Genomic DNA, 23613 nt, shown 5'->3' with positions numbered 1-23613 from the left:
TGTGGGTTGTAGTCGGGATCGCCAGGTGTCCTGGAGGAGCTGAAGGGCGGAGTGGTGGGCAGCCCTCTTTTCACAGGGGCCCTGGGAGAAGAGCAGCCCTCAGGGCTAGGGCCGAACAGGGCCAGGAGGCGTGCGGCACGGCACCTACCCTTTGTCGTAGTGAGTGTCCTGGGAGCGGACCTTGCCGGGTCCAGGCCAGGTGTCTGCTTTGGAACAGGCATCGCCTTCCTGGAGCTCCAGTCTCGCCTGGAGGAGGCGGCTGTCAGGGGATGGCTGCGGGCAGCCTGCATTGGGAGGAGTCCGGCAGCTACGGCGGGTGGTAGGGGCGGCTCGCTGACACCGGGGGCTGCGGTCTCGCCTCGGGGAGGGGGCCGTCAGAGGTGGTCCGCGGCCCTTCACACAGGGGGAGTCCAGCAGCGGCTGTCAGTGACAAGGGTGGTGCCACAGCAACAGGATACCCGGCTTCGGGGTGGTCTCGCCCTGGGGTGTCTCTGACGGGGTACCTGTGGGGGAGCAGTCTTCACGCTCCGTACAGGAGGGGAAGGGAGAGGGGTGCCTTGCTCTGCCGCAGGCAGGGCGGACCGAACCAGAGGGGTCACCCTGGGCAGGAACCTCCGGGGTCACGGAGGGGGAGCGACCGGTGGTCTGCTCCCTGTCTTGGCAGGTCTGACGGTCCCTGCTGAAACTCTGTGCCAGCGCGCGAGAGGAGGATCTGGAGGATGCTCCTTTGCCCTGGTAGACCCGGTGGGCACTGCCTAGGTTCCCGCCTGAGGCAGCGGCTGGAGGAGATCCGATGGACACTCCTCTCGGGGACCACTTGTCCCAGGGACGACCGGAGGGGAGGGGGGCCATAGGGTCTCCTGGCAGGCGCCGTAGGTCCGGTGGACACTGTCCTTGTGTCGTTGAGGGCTGGTGCAGCTGGGGGACGACCCCTGGAGGTAGATCCGGTGGACGCTACACCAGGGCCCACCGTCCTCCTGGGGAGATCCAGCGAAGGTCGTCGATGAAACGTGCCAATGTGCTGGCCCCCAGAGGTGGGTGGCAGAGGGAGGAGAACCGGTGGTCACTCCTCTCATAGTAGATCTGGTGGATAATACTGTGCTTCTGCTCCCCTGGGGTGTTGCAGGACGTGAGGCTACGGTGGAGTCCCCTCCTCTTGTGAATGCCGATCTGGCGGACGTGACGTCCAAGGGCCTGCTTGGGACTCTACTTTTGCAAGTCCCACCCCGATTCTGGCAAGTGCTCTCTTTGTCGGAGTGTAGGGCACTCAAACTGCGTACTGCCTGGTGGTCCGGCTGCATGGAAGGGGGGCGTTGGGTCACGGGGGAGATATGTCATTCCTGCACGGCGTGAGGAAAAACCTCTCCGTCGTCTCCTTGTGGGATGGGGGTCACCTCCCTATGCCCTCCTTCTGGGGTGGTGGTGTCTGGCTCGCTCCGCCAAGTGGGTATTTCAGTTACCATGGCTGATCATAACCCTCCTAAGCCGACAACTTCTCCGATGAAGGGGAAGAAGAAGTCTTTGTTAACTGACACCCAATAGTTAGATGTAACGAGGATTGACGGCAGTGAGAAGAAAGCCAAAGTTGCCCATCAATACTGGCTCAACGAATCAACGACCTGTACGATGACGCGGAGGCAGCTGAGAGCAACAATGACATCGTTTCTGTTGTCTCCACACTGGACTTTGAAGGGTTCCTGAGGGAGGTTGAGGAGGCGGTCAGGTCCGGATTACTAGGTATAGGCAAAATGAGCAACTGCCTATCAGGCCACGGTCTGTCACAGGTTATCCAGACTTCCAGAGCGGAATAAATATACGCTTTAGGTGTCCAAATAAGGGCCATCACCCTTCAGGCCATCAGAAAAGGCCATTATAGGTCATGCCCAAATTTCACTGGAAAGAACGGAAAAAAGAGATCTACATGTTGCAGGCCAACCGTCTGTGTTGCCTACCAGGCCACAACAGGGTTAATCTGGCTCTGGAGGTGGTAGCACACTCGTCTCGTACTGAGTGACCTCCTCAAGCCTCGGAACCCTCCCCTCTCCCTCATCCATTCAAGCAATGTCATTGGTCAGAGATGGGTAAGAATCTTACAGTATTGTACAGTACCATTAAATATGCTTTACATATTTCTGCAACAGGTTGTTAATGTTTGCTGGTGACCAGTTTGATGTAGATTTGGGGGTAAAGGGGGCAACTTTTCCGAGGTGACGCCCTGTAACTAATTTTCCCCATAAGATTAGTTATTTCTAAAGCACGGAATTCTCAAATCGCGGTGTTTGCTCAGTACCATAAAGCCGTGATTTAGGAGATTCCCCTGTACCATACTTATTCTTTGTACCACCAGACAGTGTAGCTAATTGAGGATTAACAGCTTACTCTGTGTTCCCCAATAAGTAAACCCCTTCATTCCATTTACCTGTTTTAATGGTTTATTGTTCCTGCCTATAGATTATACATGGCTTTTGGGAGATCTCTTGTTCGAAGTCTCTTACGCTCAATAAACTTGCCAAGGATGGGATAATACCGTTATATATCAGTAAAGTTATACATCATCAATTTGAATGGTTTAAATTGCTGATGCAGTAACCCTTCATTATGATGTTGCCTCATTTTATTCCTGCTACTTTCAAACAAATTTATTACCTCCGCCAAGGAGGTTATGTTTTCAACCCTGTTTGTTTGTTTGTTGGTTGGTTGGTTGGCTTGTGAGCAAGATTACATAAAAACTACTGGATGGATTTCCACAAAACTTGGTAGAAGAATGGGCCTTGGCCCAGAATACACACCATTAAATTTTGGTGTGGGTCCGGATAAAGGTGCGGATCCAGGATTTTTTTTCTTTCTTTCTTTCTTTAACATTGCGAGATAGGGCGTTCGCAGAGGTATGTGCTATACTGAGTGCCATTGTAGTTCAACTTAGACTGCAGGGTGGTGGTGCTAAATTACTGTATAGTGTACTGTACTACTGTACTGGGTATTCATTAAACTCTTCAGTAGATACCAGGTCTTACCCAGGTTGAATAAAATTGTCTGGAGGCAGCAGTTATAATATGAAAGACATTATAGGACCAGAGACTATAGTGTGCCCTTACTTATTCAGTCCCTGACAAATTTTCAGAGCACTTGAAGAGTGTATTGTATGTAAATGACAGAGGGGGAGGGGGAGGATGTAGTGGAGAGGTGGGGTGTGACTTGGAGGTATGGCAGGAGCTATGACAGAGGAGAACTGATTTATGTGGAGGCAGTTTATCTGTGGCCACCCCTTCTGGGATTAAGGCATCAGGCTAGAGACAGATGGATAGACTGCATTACCCTACCTCATCCCAGCCCAAACCCACAGCTAGCTAATCCCTATAGCTATGGCAGCAATAACTATAGTCTGCACAATTTTCTTAGTGCCACTTGTAATTTAATCCCTCCAGGGCAAAAAAAATCTACCTTAATTTGTATCACATAATCTGGAGATTCAGTAGAAGTAAAAAATCACTATACCAAAGGGCTGATTACCCCCACCAAGCAAGTTATGGTACCAGTATATATATTTTTGGCAGTTTTCTGTACGTCAGCAACATTATTAAAAAGTGTATATTGTAATGGAATTGCATGACATTTGGAATAGCTAATCATTTAGCACTATCAGAGGAAAAGGTAATTAAATTTGGATGGGGACTGTACTACAGGCGTATCGAGTTCAGTCCTTTGCCCTTTCCTCATACTGCCTTCTTTGGGGGCATGGTGGCTCAGTGTTAGAGCACCTGACGCGAGACTGAAGAGTCAAAGGGCTGGAAGTTCGAGTTGACCCATGGGTCATTTGTAGACATGGGAAAGGGCATCTGGTCATAGTGCTACACATTTCTCAACCAAAGACGTCTACCCAGTGGCAATGCCTTAGCCCTTATCAAAATAGAGGGACACGGCGTTAAATAAAAGGGGGGGAGGCAAAAGAGGTCACAGGTCTGGATCAAAAGAGAGGGCAGTGCTGCGTTGGTGAGGGGGTGTGTACTGTATAATTGCTTCTACTTGTCAAGCATTACAACACCCAACCTTGTCCTAATAATTGCTTGTTTTCCTGGCAGCACAATGAGTACAACAGATGACCGGACTTGCAATGACCCTGGGTGTACTGACCCCATTCACCTAGCTCACCACCACTTCAAACATGAGCCCAACTCTGTGGCACAGCGCATAAAGTACATCTACAACACTGGCAAGTTCACTGACCTCACTATCTGCTTCTCATCTAATGATGAGAAGATACAGGTGAGCTAGCATGGGAAGTGTCATTTTCTGAATACTGTAGGTATCACCTTTGGTAATTGATTAGAAACTAACTGAACTGCCCTCTCCCCATACTGATAGTTGAGCAGTAGTAACAGACTACAATATATTAATACTGTACTAGTCATGAAGAAGTGCAATAACAAGGATATGAAATAAGCTGCAAAAGGGTGAAGTATTGGAACAAGCTAGTGTAAAATGGGTACTGTATAGTTTGCATTTTTAGTACTACAAATAGAATATGCTATCTTACTCTTTTATTTTCAAACATTTGCTTGAATTTCCACCACACAAGGTACCCTTGAATATAACAAACCAGCTACAGTATTGGCTTTAATGAATCTGGCTTTCCTCAGTTAACCTGTTGTAGCAAGGGTCTGCTGTACTTCATTCAACCATTCAGTCCTCTTGTTAGTTCCCTTTTCTTACCTGCATATTGGTTTCTTATCATTTTTTTACCATGTCCATCCTCCTTGGCTTATAGTGATTGTTCCCACCTTCAGATGCACTTACTTCAAGAAATCATTTGATATGATAGTACCTCCAGTTTCTTTAAATGTTAGCAATATCGAGCATCATATTATAAGTTGTTGAATGTGGTAAATGGGGGTGCTCGCCATCTACTCATTCGATGTAATGCTGCTTTGGGTGTCTGCCCTTTCCTCTCTTCCTTCTAACCTTTTGTGTCTTTCTTTCCTTCATTGTTTCCTCTTCCTTCTGCCCATGGGTTACTACACTGAGTGACAAGCCAGTTGGCTTCCTGTACGCCAGGAAACCATTTACTACACGGTGGTAACCATATAGCCAAATTATGATGCCTGGTGGTTTAGTGGGTAATTAAGGTGCTCCAATCGGATTGAGCCAGTGCAGGTTTATATCCAAGGGGTGGTTGGGGTTTATTGCTCACGTTATGGCACTCAGAGATGAATGAGGCTGGTCACTCTCATCTTAAATACCAGGACCAACTTGCCTAGCCCCGGGCTCCTACACTCCTCATGGGGCGACATAGGATTGGATGTTGGATGGATTTTTATATTTAAGGGTAAGCAGTGTTTTAGGTATGGTATGTAGGTACAGTACTGCACAATAGTGACTAGTGCTTCCAGTATCTCTAGGAGGACTTCCAAAAACTATAATACTGTATAGTGTATAGGTGGAGTTACAGTATCTAATTACCTGTCAATTCCTTAGGCCCACCGTCTGATCCTAGCAATGAGCTCTCCAGAGTTTGAGAAAATGCTATTTGGATCAAGTGCTGTGGGCCCTGTGCTGTACCTGCCTGAGGACTCACTTGAAGGGTTCCGCTGGCTCCTCGACTACATGTATACGGACACTACACAGTTCCCAAACACAAACATTGCCCTTGAAGTCTCACATCTTGCCAGCAAATACAAGATTGATATGCTGAAGTTTCTTTGCTCAGAGGTGAGTTAACTGCAAGTTTGGAGGATTGTCTGAAAGAAGGAAGGGATTGTATGGAGGAGAAGGAGCAAAGTGTGTTACTGAAAAATTATGACAGGGATTTGGAGTTTAGCAAGGACACCACATCATCATGATGAACTACCAGCAGGTCTAAGGTGTGATGGCTGCTAGAATGATTAAATGATGATGTAGAGTTAAGAAAGATGAAAGTGCAAGTCATTTACTGGTAATGCTTGTGGAGAGAGTTAGAGTACTGGCTACAGTACTTAGAAGTGATCAGGTACAAGGAAGTGATTAAGGAAAACAAGAGTGGGAAAAAAAAATAAATTGGAAGAAGAAGATTGTTCTAGGTAACATGTGCTGGTATCTTTCTTGAAAAATACTGATCTGCAACAAGAGATCTGAGCTGTTTGTGGGTATGAATAGAGAGGAAGAGATGCTGATATAAACTTTGGTGTAGAACAAAGGATAATTATAAAGAATGAAACTGGCATTTCTTGAATTTCAATTTTTGGTGAACTGAGATTTATGAATTTAGCATCATTTTTAGTGAAACACAGTAACCCCATACTTTACATGGTTAATGTATCCAGACTGCATTCCACCTGCCATACTCCATAAGAACTTATTATTTTCATTTTAACTTCAGTTTTGAGTGGATATACACCCCATCTTATTTACTGTGCTTCCTTCTCATTTCACATGCTCTTTATGTTCCCCTTTTTATTTGCCAACTTTCTGCCAGTATCTGAAGCGGACGCTGAATGATGTCAACTACTTAAAGGTCTACAATGCTGCTGTCCAGCTGAACAACCCAGACCTTATCCTCAGGTGCTCACAGGTTGGTTTAATATCATCCTCTGCAATTATTAGGTTAAATGTAATGACAGAGTACCAGTACTGTAGTTATTATATTAAAAAGTTGTTGTTTTCCGTCAGTCTTGACAGGTAAAAGGATACTGAATCACAGTTATGAAATTTTCAAAATAGTACTGTAGATCCAATAAAGGTAATAAGACATTAGACACTTAAAGATCTCACTTAAGATAAATTAAAGTAACATTTTTGTGTTTTAGAAAGACTTGACTTTCCTCTTAAAAGCCTGTACCATTTAACCATAATTGTCGAAGATGCATGAGTTATTTAATGAGCCCCTAAATAGCAGGGTGTTTTTACCATCTGCTTAGTAGATGTAATGCCACCTACAGGTGACTGACACCAAGTGAAAAGACAGATGGTTTCCTTTCTTCCACGAAACAAGTATCAGTATTGGGTGATAACCATATAACCAAAAAGGGAGGGGACTTCATATGAAAGATTAATTTCTCAAGGACTTGTGGGGTTTATCTTCAACATCATCATGATCATCCCTACCTTTATTAGATCTTAAAGATGAGGTGTGGTAGGATCCAGAGGAGAGAAAAAGTACAAAATTTGGAGAACCATCTACAACATGTCCAGTAAAATGATCCATCCATCATCCAGTCGTTCTCCACCCCAACAGGAGCGTAGGGACCTTGGGCTATGTTATTCAGTCCCAACATTTAAGGCAAGGGTGACCAGCCATACTTGCCCTAATAAAATAAAACACATAATGTGGATGTGCGGTGCATCCTTGAATGTGAGGCCCGGGGGAAGGGCCTATGTTTACGATAGAAGAGTTAAGAGGAAGGTTGGGACTGGAGTGTATTGCTGTTGTGATGAGGAGAGGTTGATTGAGATGGTTTGGGCATGTGGAGAGGATGGGGAATGACTGTTGGGTGCAGAGTGTGATAAGTATGAATGTTGGGGATAGGGTTGCAAGAGGCAGACAGAAAAAGACCTGGGATGAGGTCATAGAGTGTGACCATGGATAAGGGACTGAATTGGGAGGCTGCCAGTGATTGAGCAGCATGGAGAGCTGCCATTAGGTGACCAAGGCCTACACGTGCAGGCATATTGGAGCTTATATAAACAAGACAAAACAATAATATTTACATTTTGTTCAAGCATTCAGAAACGTTGCCTCTCTCTCAAATAATTATAATCATCTGTCCATATTTTAGCTTTTTAAAAGAGCACTCTTTGATCATCGTTCCACTGACTGTAGAGTTGCTTACATAATGTTGCTCATGGGTTAGTGACCAGTTATCCCCTCCTCAAATATAAGGACTGAGTCTAACTCATTTCCCTCACACTCCTGATGGGTTAACACAGGAGTGTATGATGGACGGATGGATAGACAAATTAAGACCTACTTTTACTGTCATGCATATATAACAGTGTCACACATCATATCTTAAGTTCATTTCATTTTTACACTTGTTGCATCACATTTAAAAGCCTATGGTGTTACTCTAATATCTGTGCAGATGATACACACCTTTGTGCGGAAATAGCAATTGATCAGGCTATCAATCAAAGAACTAATGAAATTTCTTTTGTTTGACATTAAGATCAGAATGGCCAAGAGAAAACTTAAGATAAATGATAGCAAAACTGAGTTTATCATTATTTGAGGAAACAGGCGATAGTACAGATAATATCAGGTTTATTAATCTTGGTCATGGTAGTTCTGTTAGAAGTATTTACTTCAGCTCAAAACAGAACTTTAATGAATACTGTATGTAGAATAGTTGGTGAAGACATGCCTTTTCCATATTTGGAATCTGTGCAATAAGTTGATTCTTGGATACTCAGTGTCTGTTGACACTGATTCTTTCATTCATTATGTCCTGCTGTGACTACTGTACCCTTGTGGGTTGGTCTGCCTAATTTTTTGATGAAAAAAGTTCAGTCAGTATTGAACTGGGCTGCAAGATTTTTTTTGGTTGTCCTCCAAGGACTCTTACCCAATCTTAACTGAATTGCATTGGCTTCCAGTAAAAGCCAAGAGTGAGTGTAAACTACTGTATGTGTAATGACCTTCAGGGTTCTTAAATATGAATCTGGTGGCTAAAATGTTATATCCTTGCTATGCATTCTGGAATGACTTCATATAGTATTGATGACTCCCTGTATTGTGAGAAAATTAGAGCAGTTTATAACTGGCCTTTTGAGGAACAAGTCTAGACTCCCAAAAAACTTATCTTCTTATTTTTGGGCTTGTGATGGAGGATTACAGGGTTTAGTAGGGGTCTCTGTTCCCGTACAGTACAACATATGACTTGATAGTCATGTGGTTGTTATGTGGTTTTGAGAGCTATTGATTTCTTTAGGTGAATTGATGCTATAAAGAAGCAAAAATCACCTGTTGTTGTGGTTATTATTATTATTATTATTATTATTATTATTATTATTATTATTATTGATGAGAGTGACCAGCCTCACTCATCCCTGAATGGCATCACATGAACAATAAACCCCAACCACCCCATGGATATAAACCTTCACTGGCTCAATCTGACTGGAGCGCCTTAATTACCCACTAAACCAACAGGCGCCATAATTTGGTTATATGGTTACCACCCAGCATAGTAAATGGTTTCCTGTTGTACAGGAAACCCCCGGGCTTCCTACGTTCCTCATGGGGTGAAGTAGGACTGGATGATGGATGGATTATTATTATTATTATTATTATAATTATTATTATTATAATTATTATTATTATTATCTTGAGGGATGTTAAAGTTATAGGAAGTGAGGAGTGTGTGCAGCAGCACAAACTATTGATTTGTGATATGGTGCTTAAAGAACAAGTGATGAAAAAGAGGACTTATGTACCTAGGAGGAAAATATGGAAGCTGAAAAACCAAGTAGTAAGGGATGCCTTCTATAGCGAGTTGAGAAGAGTGGTGGCTGAACAGGGAGCTGTAGACAGAGGCGTTAATGAACAGTACAGAGCCCTCAAGAACAATTTCTTGAGAGTTACTGATGTAACATGCGGCTGGACAAGAGGACCACCAAGACATAAAGTAACTTGGTGGTGGGATGAGGGTGTAGAAGCTGCAATTAAGGAGAAAAGAAGGCTTTTCCGGGAATGGAAGAAGGGTGGTAGCAAAGAGGAATATTTGGCTGCCAAGCGTAGGGCTAGGAGAGAGGTATACAGGGCAAAAGTCTGAGTCACAGAGACAATTACTTGATAACCTAAATCATGGGGAAAGGAAAAATATATTTAGGGTGGCAGGTCAGGTGAAGAGGGATAATCGGGATATCATAGGTGAGCAGTGTGTGAAGAATGATGAAGGAAGGGTAGTGGTGAACAGTGAGGATATTAAAGATGCATGGAGAGAGCATTATAACCGGTTGTTGAATGGGGAGTTTGACTGGGACAGGGAAGGTTTGGAGCCAGCAGATCCAGTGTCTGGCCCTTGGCCTTTGATTGATACTGCTACTGTGAGTGAGGCAATAGGCAGGATGAGGGTGGGGAAGGCAGCAGGTGTGTCTGGGTTGACTGCCGAAATGTTGAAGGCCTCAGGCGATATAGGGGTGAGTTTAGTCACTGACCTGATAAATAGGATTATTTATGAGTGTGTTGTCCCAGATGATTGGCTGAAGAGTGTAATTGTAAATGTGTATAAAGGGAAGAGTGATGCCCTGGAAAGAGGAAATTATAGAGGTATAAAGCTTTTAGATCAGATAATGAAGGTAATGAAGAGAGTTTTAGAAGGTATGATTAGAGAAAGAGTGAATATTGATGAGATGCAGTTTGGGTTTATGGCAGGTAGGGGGACCAATGTTGCCATATTCATTGTTCGACAGCTTCAGGAAAAATATATTGGTAGGAGAAGGGATCTTTATTTTGTTTTTGTTGATTTGGAAAAGGCCTTTGACAGAGTCCCTAGAGAGGTGGTGAACTGGGCAATGAGAAAGCTTGGCTTGGAGAAGTGGCTGGTTAGGGTGGTTATGGCCATGTATGTGGGTGCTCACACCCAGGTGAGAGTGAATGGAGATTTGAGTGATGAGTTTTCCGTGAATGTTGGTGTGCATCAGGGGTCAGTCCTGAGTCCCATGTTGTTTATCATGGTACTTGAAGCCCTTTCACGTGACTTTAGAAACGGACTCCCGTGGGAGTTGTTGTATGCTGATGATTTGGTGTTGACTGCAGAGAATGAAAGGGAGGCAGAGGAAAGGTTTAGGAAGTGGAGAGATGGTATGGGGCAAAAGGGTTTAAGGGTAAATGCAGATAAAACAAAAGTGATGATATCTAGGGTTGATGGCGGTACTGTCAAAGACGAGGGAGAGTGGCCATGTGCAGTTTGCCACAAGGGCGTGGGAAGTAATTCCATCTTGTGCGGTTAGTGTGATAAATGGGTGCATAAGAGATGTAGTGGTATCAGAGGTAGACTGCGAGATAATGCTGATTTTATGTGTACGGCGTGCCGGGGTGAGCAGGTGGAGATCGTCAGACGTGAAAGGATTGAACTTGCTGGTGAATCTCTTGAGTGTGTGGAAGAGTTTTGTTATTTGGGAGACATGTTGTGTGCTGGAGGTGGGACTGGAGCTAGCTCTGTGGCTAGGGTGAGAAGTGGTTGGAAGAAGTTCAGGGAGCTCTTGCCTCTCCTGACATTGAGAGGGCTCTCCCTACGTGCTAAGGGGTCTTTGTATGCAGCATGTGTTAGGAGTGTAATGCTGTATGGCAGTGAGACCTGGGCAGTGAAGGAGGAAGACATTCGCCGGCTCAGACGTACAGAAATGACAATGATTAGGTGGATGTGTAGTGTGTCCCTGCGTCCAAGGCCTGGAGGGGCTGGGTTTACAATGGAAGAGTTTAGAGGTAGGATGGGACTGGAGTGTATTGGTGTTGTGATGAGGAGAGGTAGATTGAGGTGGTTTGGACATGTGGAGAGGATGGGGGATGATAATTGGGTGAGGAAGGTGAGAAGTGTTAATATTGGGGGTGGGGTTATGAGGGGTAGACCGAGAAAGACATGGGACGAGGTCATTAAGTGTGACCTTAGGGTTAAGGGACTGAACAGGGAGGCTGCAATGGATCGTGCAGCGTGGAGAGCCGCCATTAGGTGACCAAGGCCGACACATGCAAGCATGTTGGAGCCTTTAAAAATGAAACGAACGAAACGAAACGATTAATCAGAAGCAATGTAATGAATATCCAACGGCCATACCACATTGAGTACACCGCTTCCCATTCGATCAGCGAAGTTAAGCAACGTTGGGTCTGGTTAGTACTTGGATGGGTGACCGCCTGGGAACACCAGATGCTGTTGGCATAACGTTCTCCCTACGTGTCAAGTGGGGTTGGTGGAGGATTAGTGCCCCTCCCTGTAAAACAATTAACTCCAAGCCGTTGGCCACCCCGTTTGGGATACATGGCATCTGGCAATGAATGAATGTAATGAATATCCTGATCATCTTGCATAATGAATATGCATTCTGGAAACCACTACTATGTGCAGTGCAGTATTCAACTGAAACTCACTGGATTTGCACTATAAATAAGCTGTACTTCGAGATTTGCTGGGACTGGATGGAACAGTCTAACAGCCAATAGGTCAAAGTGGAGAAAAATGGGAAAGGCATTCATTCTCCATTGGACTGCCGCTGGCTGATAACACCTATCTGAAATAATACAATTAATTTCATAACTCTTGCAGTTGATGAATTCTTCTGGTGGGGAGGTGTATTCCAGCCAGCGAGTGACACAGCTCAGTCGTCATGCTTTCAAGTACCTCCTCAACCAACCTTGCAACATTGTTGATGAAGTCACCATTTTCCGCTCTGTTATCACTTGGTATTGTTCTTTGCTTTAAGTTTTGTAATAATATTTAATTATTTTACTTAATTTAGTTTTATTATTTATTTATTTATTTATTTATTTTATTTACTTTTACACACTTGATGTAAGGTAGTGTTGCCTTTTGATGGCCCTGCACTGAGTGGCAAATTGAGTGATTTCCAAGTTAACTATGAAATCATTTATTGTGGAGGGTAACCATATAATCAGATGATGCTCAATGTTTCAGGTGGTTAAGATGCTCTGACTAGACTGTGCCTGTGAGTGTTTATATCTGAGGGATGGTTGGAGTTTATTGCCCACACAGTGCCACTCCACAGGCTGGTGAGGCTGGTTAACCTTGCATTAAATGTTTGGACTTTGTAGCCTAGCCCAGGGTCCCTATGTTCTTGTTTTTAATGGGCAAAATGGGTTTGGATAATAGATGACTAAGATGCTTCGACTTCATTATTCCAAGATTGAAGTGTCATTGTATGGAGTTTCATTTGCTGTCACATCATTACCGGTACTTCTCATATTTGCATTTCTTCACCTGTTACTTCTGTTTATATCTTTAGTCAGTTGAAATAAGAAATGCAGTTCTCACTCAATAGCATGAGGCACAGTATTATTGCTTCAATATTTGCCTGTTTTCATAGGTTTCATAATATTTTCATTAGCTACATTTCATAGCATTATCCATGTTTGGCTCTTGTCCCTCTGCAATATATTTATCAGTAATATTTATGGTATGTGCAGTATTATGCTTTCCACCCGTGTAGTAGAGACCATATTGTATTTGCTTTGTTTCTTTTTCCTTCCAGACACTTACAAAATTGGATGCCATTCCGTTATTTTTTCGTTAGTTCACTTCAAACTTGGGACAGTTGTTCCTTGGGGAAATACTATTGGACTCATTCCTTATTTTTGTAATGTAGGCCTGTTAAAGGGTTTTATTGGGCCAAAGGTCAAACTGTACTGATACATTTCATGAAGTAGGTCTGTTGTGACAATACAAAACAGTAGAGTTTATTAACTTTTGCAAGGAGGTCTTAGAATACCAGAGAGATTTTTTTGGAGACAGTCTTGCATTCCCTTCAAGTGTTGGCAATACAGGTACCGGATATTCATTAAATTTTAACTTCCATACAAAATGAACTCTATGAATTTTTAGTTAGTTTGTGTTCATTTGATTTTCAAAACTTTCATACTAGTACAGACAGTCAGTAATTATGCTTGAGATGGCATATGAATGTGAACAAAAGGGAGTGGAGGAGTTAGGGTCAATATATTGAGCAAATGACTATTGAATGTTTGTACAACATACAAGGAGTGTTTGGTTAGAAATGCTAAAGCTGTATGGTGTTACATGAGTATCAGTTATTATTGGTAATAAGCAACTTAGTGGGATGTAGAGGCTGAATGAATAATACTGTAGCAAGGAAGTGTGAGGTGGGTACATTGTGTCTCTTGGCACTTCTCTCCAGTGTTCTCAGCTGTGACTGTAGTAGCTATACAGTAGTTCCTTGGATATCACACATAATTGGTACTGCACCTAGTGTATGAAAACAAAATTGCACAAAAACAAAAGCACAGAACCTATGGGATGTATCCTAATTGGCACTGAGCACTCCACTTGTAAATCCCAATTTTTCCTTTTACAACAATTTAGACCCACTAAATACACACATACTGTTATGGTAAGTATCAGAAACACACAGGCATGGTTAGGTTAATGATGAAAAGGGCATAATAAGGAAGAAACACATACCATATACAGACCCCCCCCCTGGTGGGAACCGCCTTGTCGTGGTGGGGGGGCTTGCGTGTCCCTGTGACCTGGCGAGCGAGGCTAGAGGGGGCTTCGGCCCCTGCTCCGCCCCTCTTGGGGGGAGAGGGCTACCCATGCTAGCAAGGTCGTCAGTGAGAGACCAGACTAAATGGTTCCTGGAGTTAGGCTGCCAGTGTGGGTCAACAGTGCCGCCCGCCAGAGGGATCACCTTCTGGGGTTGTCCTGTGTTGGATGGTTGGGTGTCTGGGCTGGGATGCGCTGGGGAAGGGGGTCTTAGCTCCTCCGTGGGCAAACTTTCGTATCATGTGGGGTTTCTTCTTAAACCGAGAAGCTCCCATGGGGACGAGGTACCCCGCTCGCGGCGGCCAGCGCTCGGTCCCCTCGTATTCCCGGTAGGCGGTTGCTCCTGGCCCCTGGAGCCATTTATTATTAACCCATTATATATGGATATCAACACTAAAAACACCTTTGGTCCTCGAGGGGAGGTCGACCAGACCCTCGAGACGTCACCCTCTGGTCGTGATGGTGGTTCTTCGCAAGTGCAGGCTGGAGCTTGCACTTCTGCTGCTGCTACTAATGATGCTGGTGGACCCCGCGAGTCACCTATCAAGTCTTCCGAGATTCCTTATAATCTGGATACGCTTAAGCTGATTAATGTGTTTACATCTCTTTCCTACCGTGCCATTCACTCTCTTTTTAAACCATTTGGAACAGTTGTTCGTATCCGTCTAAGATATGATGATGACTGTAGGTCCAATCGGTGTTACGTGACCTTTACTTCTGGCAGTGCTGCCAAAGCCGCATTTGAGGCAAGGAATTCCCTTTCTCTAGGAGAGGCCAACTGTACTGTTGAGCTGATCCGATCAAACAACGTAATGGATTGTGAAAATGACTATTGCCCCAACATCTTTGATGATGCTGAAGAGCGAGTTCCTAAGGTGCGCCACGCCCCCACACCTTACTGGTTTGTGGCATATTATAGAGAAGGGAGAGGAAACTTCATCCACGCTGCAAGGTATCTAGAGAAAGAAATTGGAGTGCTTCCTGAGGGCAACCTCAAGAAGTATGATAAAGGAGTGTTAGTTCGAGCAAAGGATCTGACACAGGCCATGATGCTTCTCCATCTACCTTGCCCTTCTGACAGCCTCTTTGAGACCATCAAACCTCATCGAACATTCAATTACAGCAAAGGACGTGTCTATAATCAGGATTTATATGCTTTTTCAGAAGATGACATTCTTGATTTGTGCCCTGATAATGTCCAGTGAGTATCGAAGATCAGAGGAAATAGTAACATGATCGTCTTCACCTTTTATGGTCCTTATCTCCCAGATCGAGTTAAAATTGGCCCTCTGTCCCTTCAAGTAAAACCTTTTGTTGACCGTCCCCTGCAGTGTTACTCATGTTATGAGTTTGGTCACGGGAGGAAGAACTGTACAAATCGTCCCCGGTGCGGTCATTGCTCTGCCCTGGACTCTCATCCTACTATTGAGTGTGAGTCGGATCCCTATTGTTTTTACTGCAGGGAGGCTCATTCCCTAAGTTCTCGACAATGTAGGAGGTACCGCCTTGAGCAGGATATTCTTCAGTTGGCGAACTCACAGTTCATTAGCCTGGGTAGTGCCAGACGGGAACTTCTGTTTAGACAAGAGAAGGATGGTGGGGCTAAGACATTTGCCTCCTCCCTCTGCCCTAATTCTTCCAACTCCACATCTGGTTCGGTTTCAGCACCTTCTCACCTTCCTCAGCCAACAAAAGTTTCTTCCCGCTCTCTTCCGATTGCTTCTTATATTCCTGTCCGGAATAAGTTTTCCGGTTTGTCAACCGTGTCAGATAGGCCCTCCACAGCATCCTCATCTGAAAGACCGGAAACATTAACTACAAGAGTTCATGCCGTGGAAGTCCATGCCCCCATGGATTCTCCAACAAGAACTCCTAAAATATTTACATCACATCAGAGGCACCTTGGACGTTCATGTAGGCACTTGACTCAACAGGCATTTGTCCTAGCCCGTCAGTTGTTTCTCCTGAATCATCAGCTGCCCCCTCTGTTGAGTCCTCAGAGTCTACAAAGACAATCACACATATACGTTCTCCGACTAAGCAATCTCCAAGTTTTTCATCTCAGTCACACCAGAAACGTCCCCGAGGGTCTACTGAGTCTCTTGACTCAACAGACGTTCCACCTAGCAAAATTCCTCTGGGAGTATCAGATGGCCATCAGCAGAAGACACCCTATTCATATATGAAACGTGCCCCTAATCGAGAGAATAAATTAAACGCTGCTAGGCCTACCTTTTCTTCGGAGTCCCGTGTGCGAGTCCCGGCTGCTGCACCAGGTACTTCAGCACGAGTGCCGGTCTCCCCTCTGGAGGCTCGTCAGAGTCCCCCGCATTCCCGCAAAACTGTTGACATACCAAGTAAAGTTGGCACCGGGAAGTACAATTCTTGGACTCCCAAAACCCCCGCACTAAATAGTCAACTTTCAAGTTCCTCCAGTGGAAGTTCCGTCTGTAACTTCTAAGATCCCAGTTACCAAATCTATTGTTGACAAGTCCGTGAGGAGCCGCTGCCTGCCATTGCACACTGATACCAAACGTGCGCCTTCATCTTCCCAACCGCATAAAGGAAAGGTTGGGGCTTCCGACGTTAGTAGGTAATTTTCCATTCTGACATCTTGCAGTGGAATTGTAAGGGTCTTCGCTCTAGGTCTGAGCAACTAAAAGTTTTGATACATGACTTTGATCCAGGTATCGTTTGTCTCCAGGAGACCATGTTGGGCTCTGAGGTATACAATCCTGGATTGAATTATGCCTTTCACGGGTCTCCCCCTCCGCCAGGAAATCGTGCGCATGGGGGTACAGCAATAATTGTTCACAGGTCCTTGCAGCATTCTTCTGTTCAATTGCAGACAACTCTTCAAGTCGTTGCTATTACAGTTGTATTGGAATATTCGTTCATGGTGTGCTCCTTGTATCTTCCACCTGGTTGTGGTTTCAGTGAGCACGACATTGAAGACTTAATCCGTCAGCTTCCTGTCCCCTTTCTCCTTCTTGGAGACTTTAACGCCCATAATCCACTATGGGGTGGTACAATTTTGGATGCTGGTGGGAGGATTATAGATGACATACTCCAATCACATAATATCTCATTTTACAATGATGGCTCTATGACTTACCACAATGTCTGTAGTGGAGCCTCCTCCGCTATTGACTTGAGCTTGTGTTCTCCCTCCATCCTAATGGATTTTCGTTGGTCAGTAAATCCCTTTCTGAATGGAAGCGACCATTACCCAATCCATCTAAAGTGTGTGAAAAATGTTCCTGCTCATTCTTCTCCTAGGTGGAGGGAGCGGGAGGCTGATTGGTTGAATTACAAAAACGGTATACTTCTGGCAAGGCCTTTCGAGTCCTTCTGTAGTCACTTGGAAGCCTATGATTACTTTGTTGCTGTGATTATGGGCAGTGCCCATGTGGCCATCCCTATGTCGAAAGGTAAACCGCGTCGACCTGCGGTCCCCTGGTGGAATAAAACCTGTGCCATACTAAGGAAAATTACGAGAAAGTGCTATCGTCGTTATAAGACCAGAGCCTCAGCTGCCACACGCCAAATTTACCAACGTGCCATGGCAAAACAACGTCGCTACTTTCGAAAGGCCAAGCGGGACTCCTGGATATCTTACATCAACGGCATTAATTCCAAGACTCCCTCTAAGGTTATATGGAGGAAAATTAGAAAGCTTTCAGGCAAGTTTATCCCATCTCCCAACCCGACATTGAAAATAGGTGACAACCTCATCACTGATCCTGCTGAGGTTGCGGAGACCTTAGGGAGGCATTTTGCTGATGTCTCCAAGTCCTCTCGAATATCAGGGAATGGTATTCCTGACATGCCCCCACCTTCTCCATCTTCTTCCAATGCTGCCTATAATGCTCCGTTCACACTTCGGGAACTAGAAGACGTTCTGTCATCAACTACCTCTACATCTCCAGGTGAGGACAACATCCTCTATTCAATGCTTACAAATTTGCCTGTTATGGCTACGAAGTTCCTCCTAAAAATCATTAACAAAATTTGGGAAACGGGCATTCTTCCTGCCAGTTGGAGAGTTTCCCTCATCATTCCCATCAGCAAGCCAAACAAAAATCCCCTTTTGGCCACCTCCTATAGGCCTATCGCATTGACCAGCTGTGTTTGTAAGATGATGGAAAAGCTAGTTAATGCAAGGTTAGTGTGGTACTTAGAATCCGAAAAGCTGCTTTCTCCTTACCAATTTGGGTTTCGGAAGAACCGTTCGACATTAGACCCCCTCCTGATCCTCTCAAATAAAATCCAGCAAAGCTTTGCCAGCCATTGTCAGACTATTGGGGTGTTCTTTGACCTCGAGAAGGCGTATGACACAACCAGGCACACTAGTATCCTTCTTCAGCTGTCTCGATATGGCATAGAGGGAAATATGTTTCGCTTTATCCGTTCCTTCTTGTCGGAACGTTACATTAAGGTTCGTGTCGGAAATGTTGTATCCAGCCCTTATAGGCAAGAGGAGGGTGTTCCCCAAGGCAGCATTCTTAGTGTCATCTGTTTCGCTGTGGCTATCAATGGAGTTCTCGATCAGATTTCCCGCCCTGTGTTGGGCTCCCCGTATGCTGATGATTTGGCAATTTGTGTGTCTGGCTACGACGCAGTTGAGATTAGTCATCACCTGCAGAAGTCCATATACACTATTTGTCGTTGGGCTGATGATAATGGTTTTTGCTTTTCACCTTCCAAGACTGTTGCAGTCCGCTTCACTAGAAGCACACGCCAGGAGGTTGTCCCACATTTAAAGTTAAACAACGACATCATCCCTTTTGAGAAGGAGGTTAAGTTTCTGGGTATGATCTTTGACTCACGTCTCTCCTGGTCACAGCACATTGATTATCTGAAGCTTAAAGTCAAGAAATCATTAAATATCCTTAGGGTGGTTTCTGGTTTTGATTGGGGTGCTGATAGGAACTCCCTTCTCAGGCTCTATAACTCTTTGTGCCGGTCACAGATTGACCACGCATGCCAAATTTATTCCTCTGCATGTAAGACTAAACTTCATGAGCTTGATGTGCTCCACAACACGGGACTACGACTGTGCTCGGGTGCGTACCGCACTTCCCCTGTGGAGAGTTTATATGTAGATACAGACCAGCTTCCTCTGGACTTACGTAGGCATGAGTTAGGACTTCGCTACATTGCACGAATTAAGAGCAATCGTTACACCAATCCTTGTGTTGATGTTCTGTTGCAGTGTGACCCGTCTAAGTTCTGTGGTCCTAGAGCCTCTATACCATTCCAGATTCGCATGCTTCCTGTGGGTGACGCATCACTGAGGGAGCAAAAAATTGAACCAGTAAGCTACAGCAGTCTCCCTCCTTGGCTCATTCCAGAACCTAATGTGTGTCCCAAAACCATACGTAGAAAAATCTTTTCGGATGAAGAAATTAAATCGAAGTTTTTGCGTCATGACCTTCTCCACAGGGACTCAGTAAAGTTGTATACTGATGGCTCAAAGTCACCCCTTGGTGTAGGCTGTGCTGTCGTCCATGAAGGGGGTGTACGTCTTGGACGGCTATCTAATAATGCGTCTGTTCTCACTGCTGAACTAACTGCTATTGAGAAGGCTCTTGAAGAGGCTTACTCAATGCCGGGAAAGGCATTTACAATATATTCAGACTCCTATGGAAGCTTGACCGCCATTAAGCAGTTTAACACATTCCACCCTATAATAAGGAAGATTCAGTCTTGGCTTTGGCGCCTGGCTACAAAGTATAAATTTGTTTCGTTCTGCTGGATACCGTCACATGTCAATCTCTATTGGAACGAATTTGCTGACAAAGAGGCAAAATCGGCATGTTCTCTTCCTTCTGTTGGGTATAATAAAGTTCCCTATTCTGATTTGAAGACCGTTATCCGTAACTTTGTTTGTTCTGAGTGGCAGGCGAGATGGGCTTCCCCCTCCCTGGCCAATAACACGAAGTATAAAGAGATTCGGCCATCGGTTTATGCCTGGTCATCCTCTTCTCAGGCTTGTCGGGGTTTTGAGACGAGGTTGACTAGGCTGCGAATTGGCCATACGCATTTGACTCACGGGTTCCTTTTGGACCGAGGGGTCCCACCCCAGTGTGACATCTGTCAAGTCACAATAACTTGCAGGCATTTCTTATTGGACTGTCCGACCTATGCCCGCTCTCGGGCGAAATTTTTAACAAATAGGGGATCCCTATCAGTTGTTTTAGGTAATAGGGCAAATGTTTCTAGCCTTATGGCTTTTTTAAAGGAGACAGGGCTATACTGCAAGCTGTGATTGGTGTTGTCATAGCTATGTTTTAGGGCTTGCTGACTACATCTGTTTTCATTTTACCTACGATTTTAGTTGCATGGTTATTGTGTAGTAGTTTTCTCTATTTTTAAACTCATTCTTTTAAACTATCGTCTTTCATATCTCACTCATCAGAGCGCTGAATGATCTATCAGGTCCCAGTGCTTGGCCTTTGGCCTAAACTTCATATTCCATTCCATTCCATATACAGACCTGAGACAGGCTTGAGGTAATGGGTTCTGAGACATGGGGGTGGAGAGTTAGTGATCTCCACCACCTGAGATTGAGTCCATCTAAGCCATCAGAGACTATAGATTTTGCACCATCAGTGGTGGCAGAAACCAGCTCAATTGCACGATAAGAAAGTTTTTTAGCCAAAAAATGTGCGATAGCATGGGAGCAGATTTTCATCTAGCAGTGATAACAAAAACCGGTCTAATAAAGTGCATAATAATCAATGGATCACTGTACTGTATATTGTGAAATACCATACTGCCATCATTGTATCGTTAATACCATTTATAAAGACTCCAACATACTTGCATGCGTCGGCCTTAGTCATTTAATGACATCTTTCCATGCTGATTGATCTCTGGCAGCCTCCCTGTTCAGTCCTTTATCCCTGAGGTTACGGTCTTTGACCTTGTCTCAGGTCTTTAGATGTTTGCCTTTTGTAGCCTTGCCTCTGACATTCACACATCTCACCATCCGCACCATAATGTCATCCTCCATCCTTTCAACATGCCCAGACCACCCCAGGCTACCCCTGCTCATCACAACCAGTACATTCCAGTCCCATCATTCCTCTCAACTCTTCAGTTGCAGTTTAGCCCCCCTGGACCTCGAATTCAAGGGCACACTACATATTCATTAAATCATTGTTGTTTCTGTGCTCTTGAGCCTACAAATATCCACTTCATTTACCGTCTAGGTCTCACTACCATGCAGCATTACACTCCTAACACATGCTGCATACAAAACAGAATTTTTCGCATAATGTTACCGGCAACTGTTCCTAGTACTGTATATCATTATATATCAGCAAGAATAAAGCCCTTGTGTGTCTTCCTTGTGCTTAAGATGTGTAAGTGATCAAAAGACTGTAAATTTTGTGTGTTTAACCACAGGGGGAAGCACAACCTAGGACTGCGCCAAAGAATGGTAACACCAGCTGATCTTCGCCAGGAGGTGGAGGAGTTCCTGCCATTTGTACGCTTTCTGACCATGACCGCGGACCAGATAGTGGAATCGGTGATTCCTTCAGATGTATTCACTCCTGAAGAAGTAATGGCTCTCCTCAGGGCTGTAAAGAAGCAGAAGGATGCAGTTCTTCCAACCTTCTGCTCACCCAACAGGGAGCGCCGAGACAGCCAGGGAAGCTATCCTTCTTAAGAGTACCATAGAGGTCTGTGGTTGTTGTTATTATTATTATTACAGTATTATTATTATTATTATTATTATTATTTTCCCTCTCATCACATCCTTAGGTGGGATAAAGAGATTGAGATTATGAGTATGGTGAGTACAAGTATATTTTAAAGTTTTAAGGAATCTTTACAAGGAATTTTTACTTGGCATAATGGAACACAAGTTAGTGATACAAATGTTAGTTGTCCTGTGCAAGTACAGGTACTGTATTGAGTAAGGTTGACCTTTATCTGCCATTGGTTACTCCTAGTTTATTGTTTGATTTGGTATTCAGTTTGCCATTAACTGCTAATATATCTAAATTTTTTGTTTATTTTTTCATATTTATTGTTTTTTACTTCATGATGATGGTATCAAGATAGTGTTTTACTTTTGTGAATATTATCCCTATTGCACAGTACAAGTATCTAGATAGGGTAAATGGGAAATGTTATTATTGAATCATTCTCCAAAATTCATTTGTTGTGCACAGTATGTGTGCATTGCAACCTATATTAATTTTCAATGCGGTATGTGCCTTTGAAAAATGGTAGTACTGTACTGTTAATGTGACCGTAATTTCTTGATCATTCTGCACTGTACTTGAGATAAACAGCAAATTCATTTATAAACTTTCCTAGTAGAGGCTACTGTTTATTGCCTTATTTTTGTAAATGCAGGTACTGTATAAGAGAAGTGACTTTTCTTTGAATAATGTCCTATAGACAGGCAATATGTCTTGTGATATTAAACGAATGCTCATCCAAAGATTTTTCATTTATATGTAGCATGAATGACCCTCGTGGTAGGTAGGGACACTCACCATCCACTCACTCGATGTAGTGCTGCTTTAGGTGTCTGCTCATTCTGCTCTTCCTTCCTTCATCTTCTGTCTTTCTTTCCTTCATTCTTTCTTCTTCCTTCTGCCTACGGGTGACTTTACACTCCCTCTTCTTGTAATGACCGAAATGAAACTTAACAAATTAATCACACTGTCTTGGCCAATATTCGATCTCAGGCCCTCATGCGTGATACATGGGCACGTTACCACTGAGCCAAAGAGAGGATCCCCACTTTGCCTCTAAGCAACACGGGCATTTATAGACCCCATTACATCACTCTTTTCTTCCTTTAGTGATTAATCTGGTCAGTTTCGAACACACGGTAGCATAGCATCGGAGGCCACCTTTGGGGATGCTGTGGACCACACCATACAGCTCATTCCCGGGATGTAAGGACTAGGACACTGCCAGCTAACCAACAACATCATTGCCCTCCAAGCCTCACCTCACATCCCACACACTGCCGCCAACCAGTGTAATGACTGAAATGAATCCATCCATCATCCAATCCTACATTGCCCCATGAGGAGCGTAGGAGCCCGGGGCTAAGCAGTTGGTCCCGGCATTTAAGATGAGAGTGACCAGCCTCACTCATCCCTGAGTGGCATTATATGAGCAATCAACCCTAACCATCTCTTGGATATAAACCTTCACCGGTTCAATCCGATTAGAGCACAATAATTACTCACTAAACCACCAGGCACCAAAATTTGGTTATATAGTTACCACCCAGCATAGTAAATGGTTTCCTGGTGTACAGGAAGCCATTTGGCTTGTCACTCAGTGTAGTCACTCACAGGCAGAAGGAAAAGGAAAGAAAGACAAGAGGAAATGAAACTTAAATTAATCACACTGTCCTGGTCGAGAT

The 23613-nt window shown here is 44.3% G+C and overlaps 2 protein-coding genes and 1 non-coding gene across 3 annotated transcripts in view; 2 read left to right on the top strand and 1 right to left on the bottom strand.

The window, feature by feature from the left end:
- Window positions 1-23613, bottom strand: part of LOC145406440 (protein O-linked-mannose beta-1,2-N-acetylglucosaminyltransferase 1-like) — a 57332-nt gene that overhangs the window by 17804 nt on the left and 15915 nt on the right. The gene's annotated exons all lie outside the window — the stretch shown is intronic.
- On the top strand, window positions 1004-21888 carry LOC145406327 (BTB/POZ domain-containing protein 2-like). Its single transcript, XM_080277488.1, has 7 exons — window positions 1004-1034; window positions 1576-1723; window positions 4080-4263; window positions 5473-5706; window positions 6449-6544; window positions 12237-12373; window positions 21624-21888. The coding sequence occupies exons 1-7, from the start codon at window positions 1004-1006 to the stop codon at window positions 21886-21888; spliced, it is 1095 nt and encodes a 364-aa protein (XP_080133614.1).
- On the top strand, window positions 11734-11852 carry LOC145406527 (5S ribosomal RNA). Its single transcript, XR_013898551.1, has one exon. It is a non-coding gene; the product is annotated as a 5S ribosomal RNA (ribosomal RNA).

This window comes from Coenobita brevimanus, chromosome 70, assembly GCF_032717465.1.
Source record: "Coenobita brevimanus isolate Jiangsu-jjx chromosome 70, ASM3271746v2, whole genome shotgun sequence".
Taxonomy (NCBI): domain Eukaryota; kingdom Metazoa; phylum Arthropoda; class Malacostraca; order Decapoda; family Coenobitidae; genus Coenobita; species Coenobita brevimanus.
This window is presented reverse-complemented; position numbering and strand designations above follow the sequence as displayed.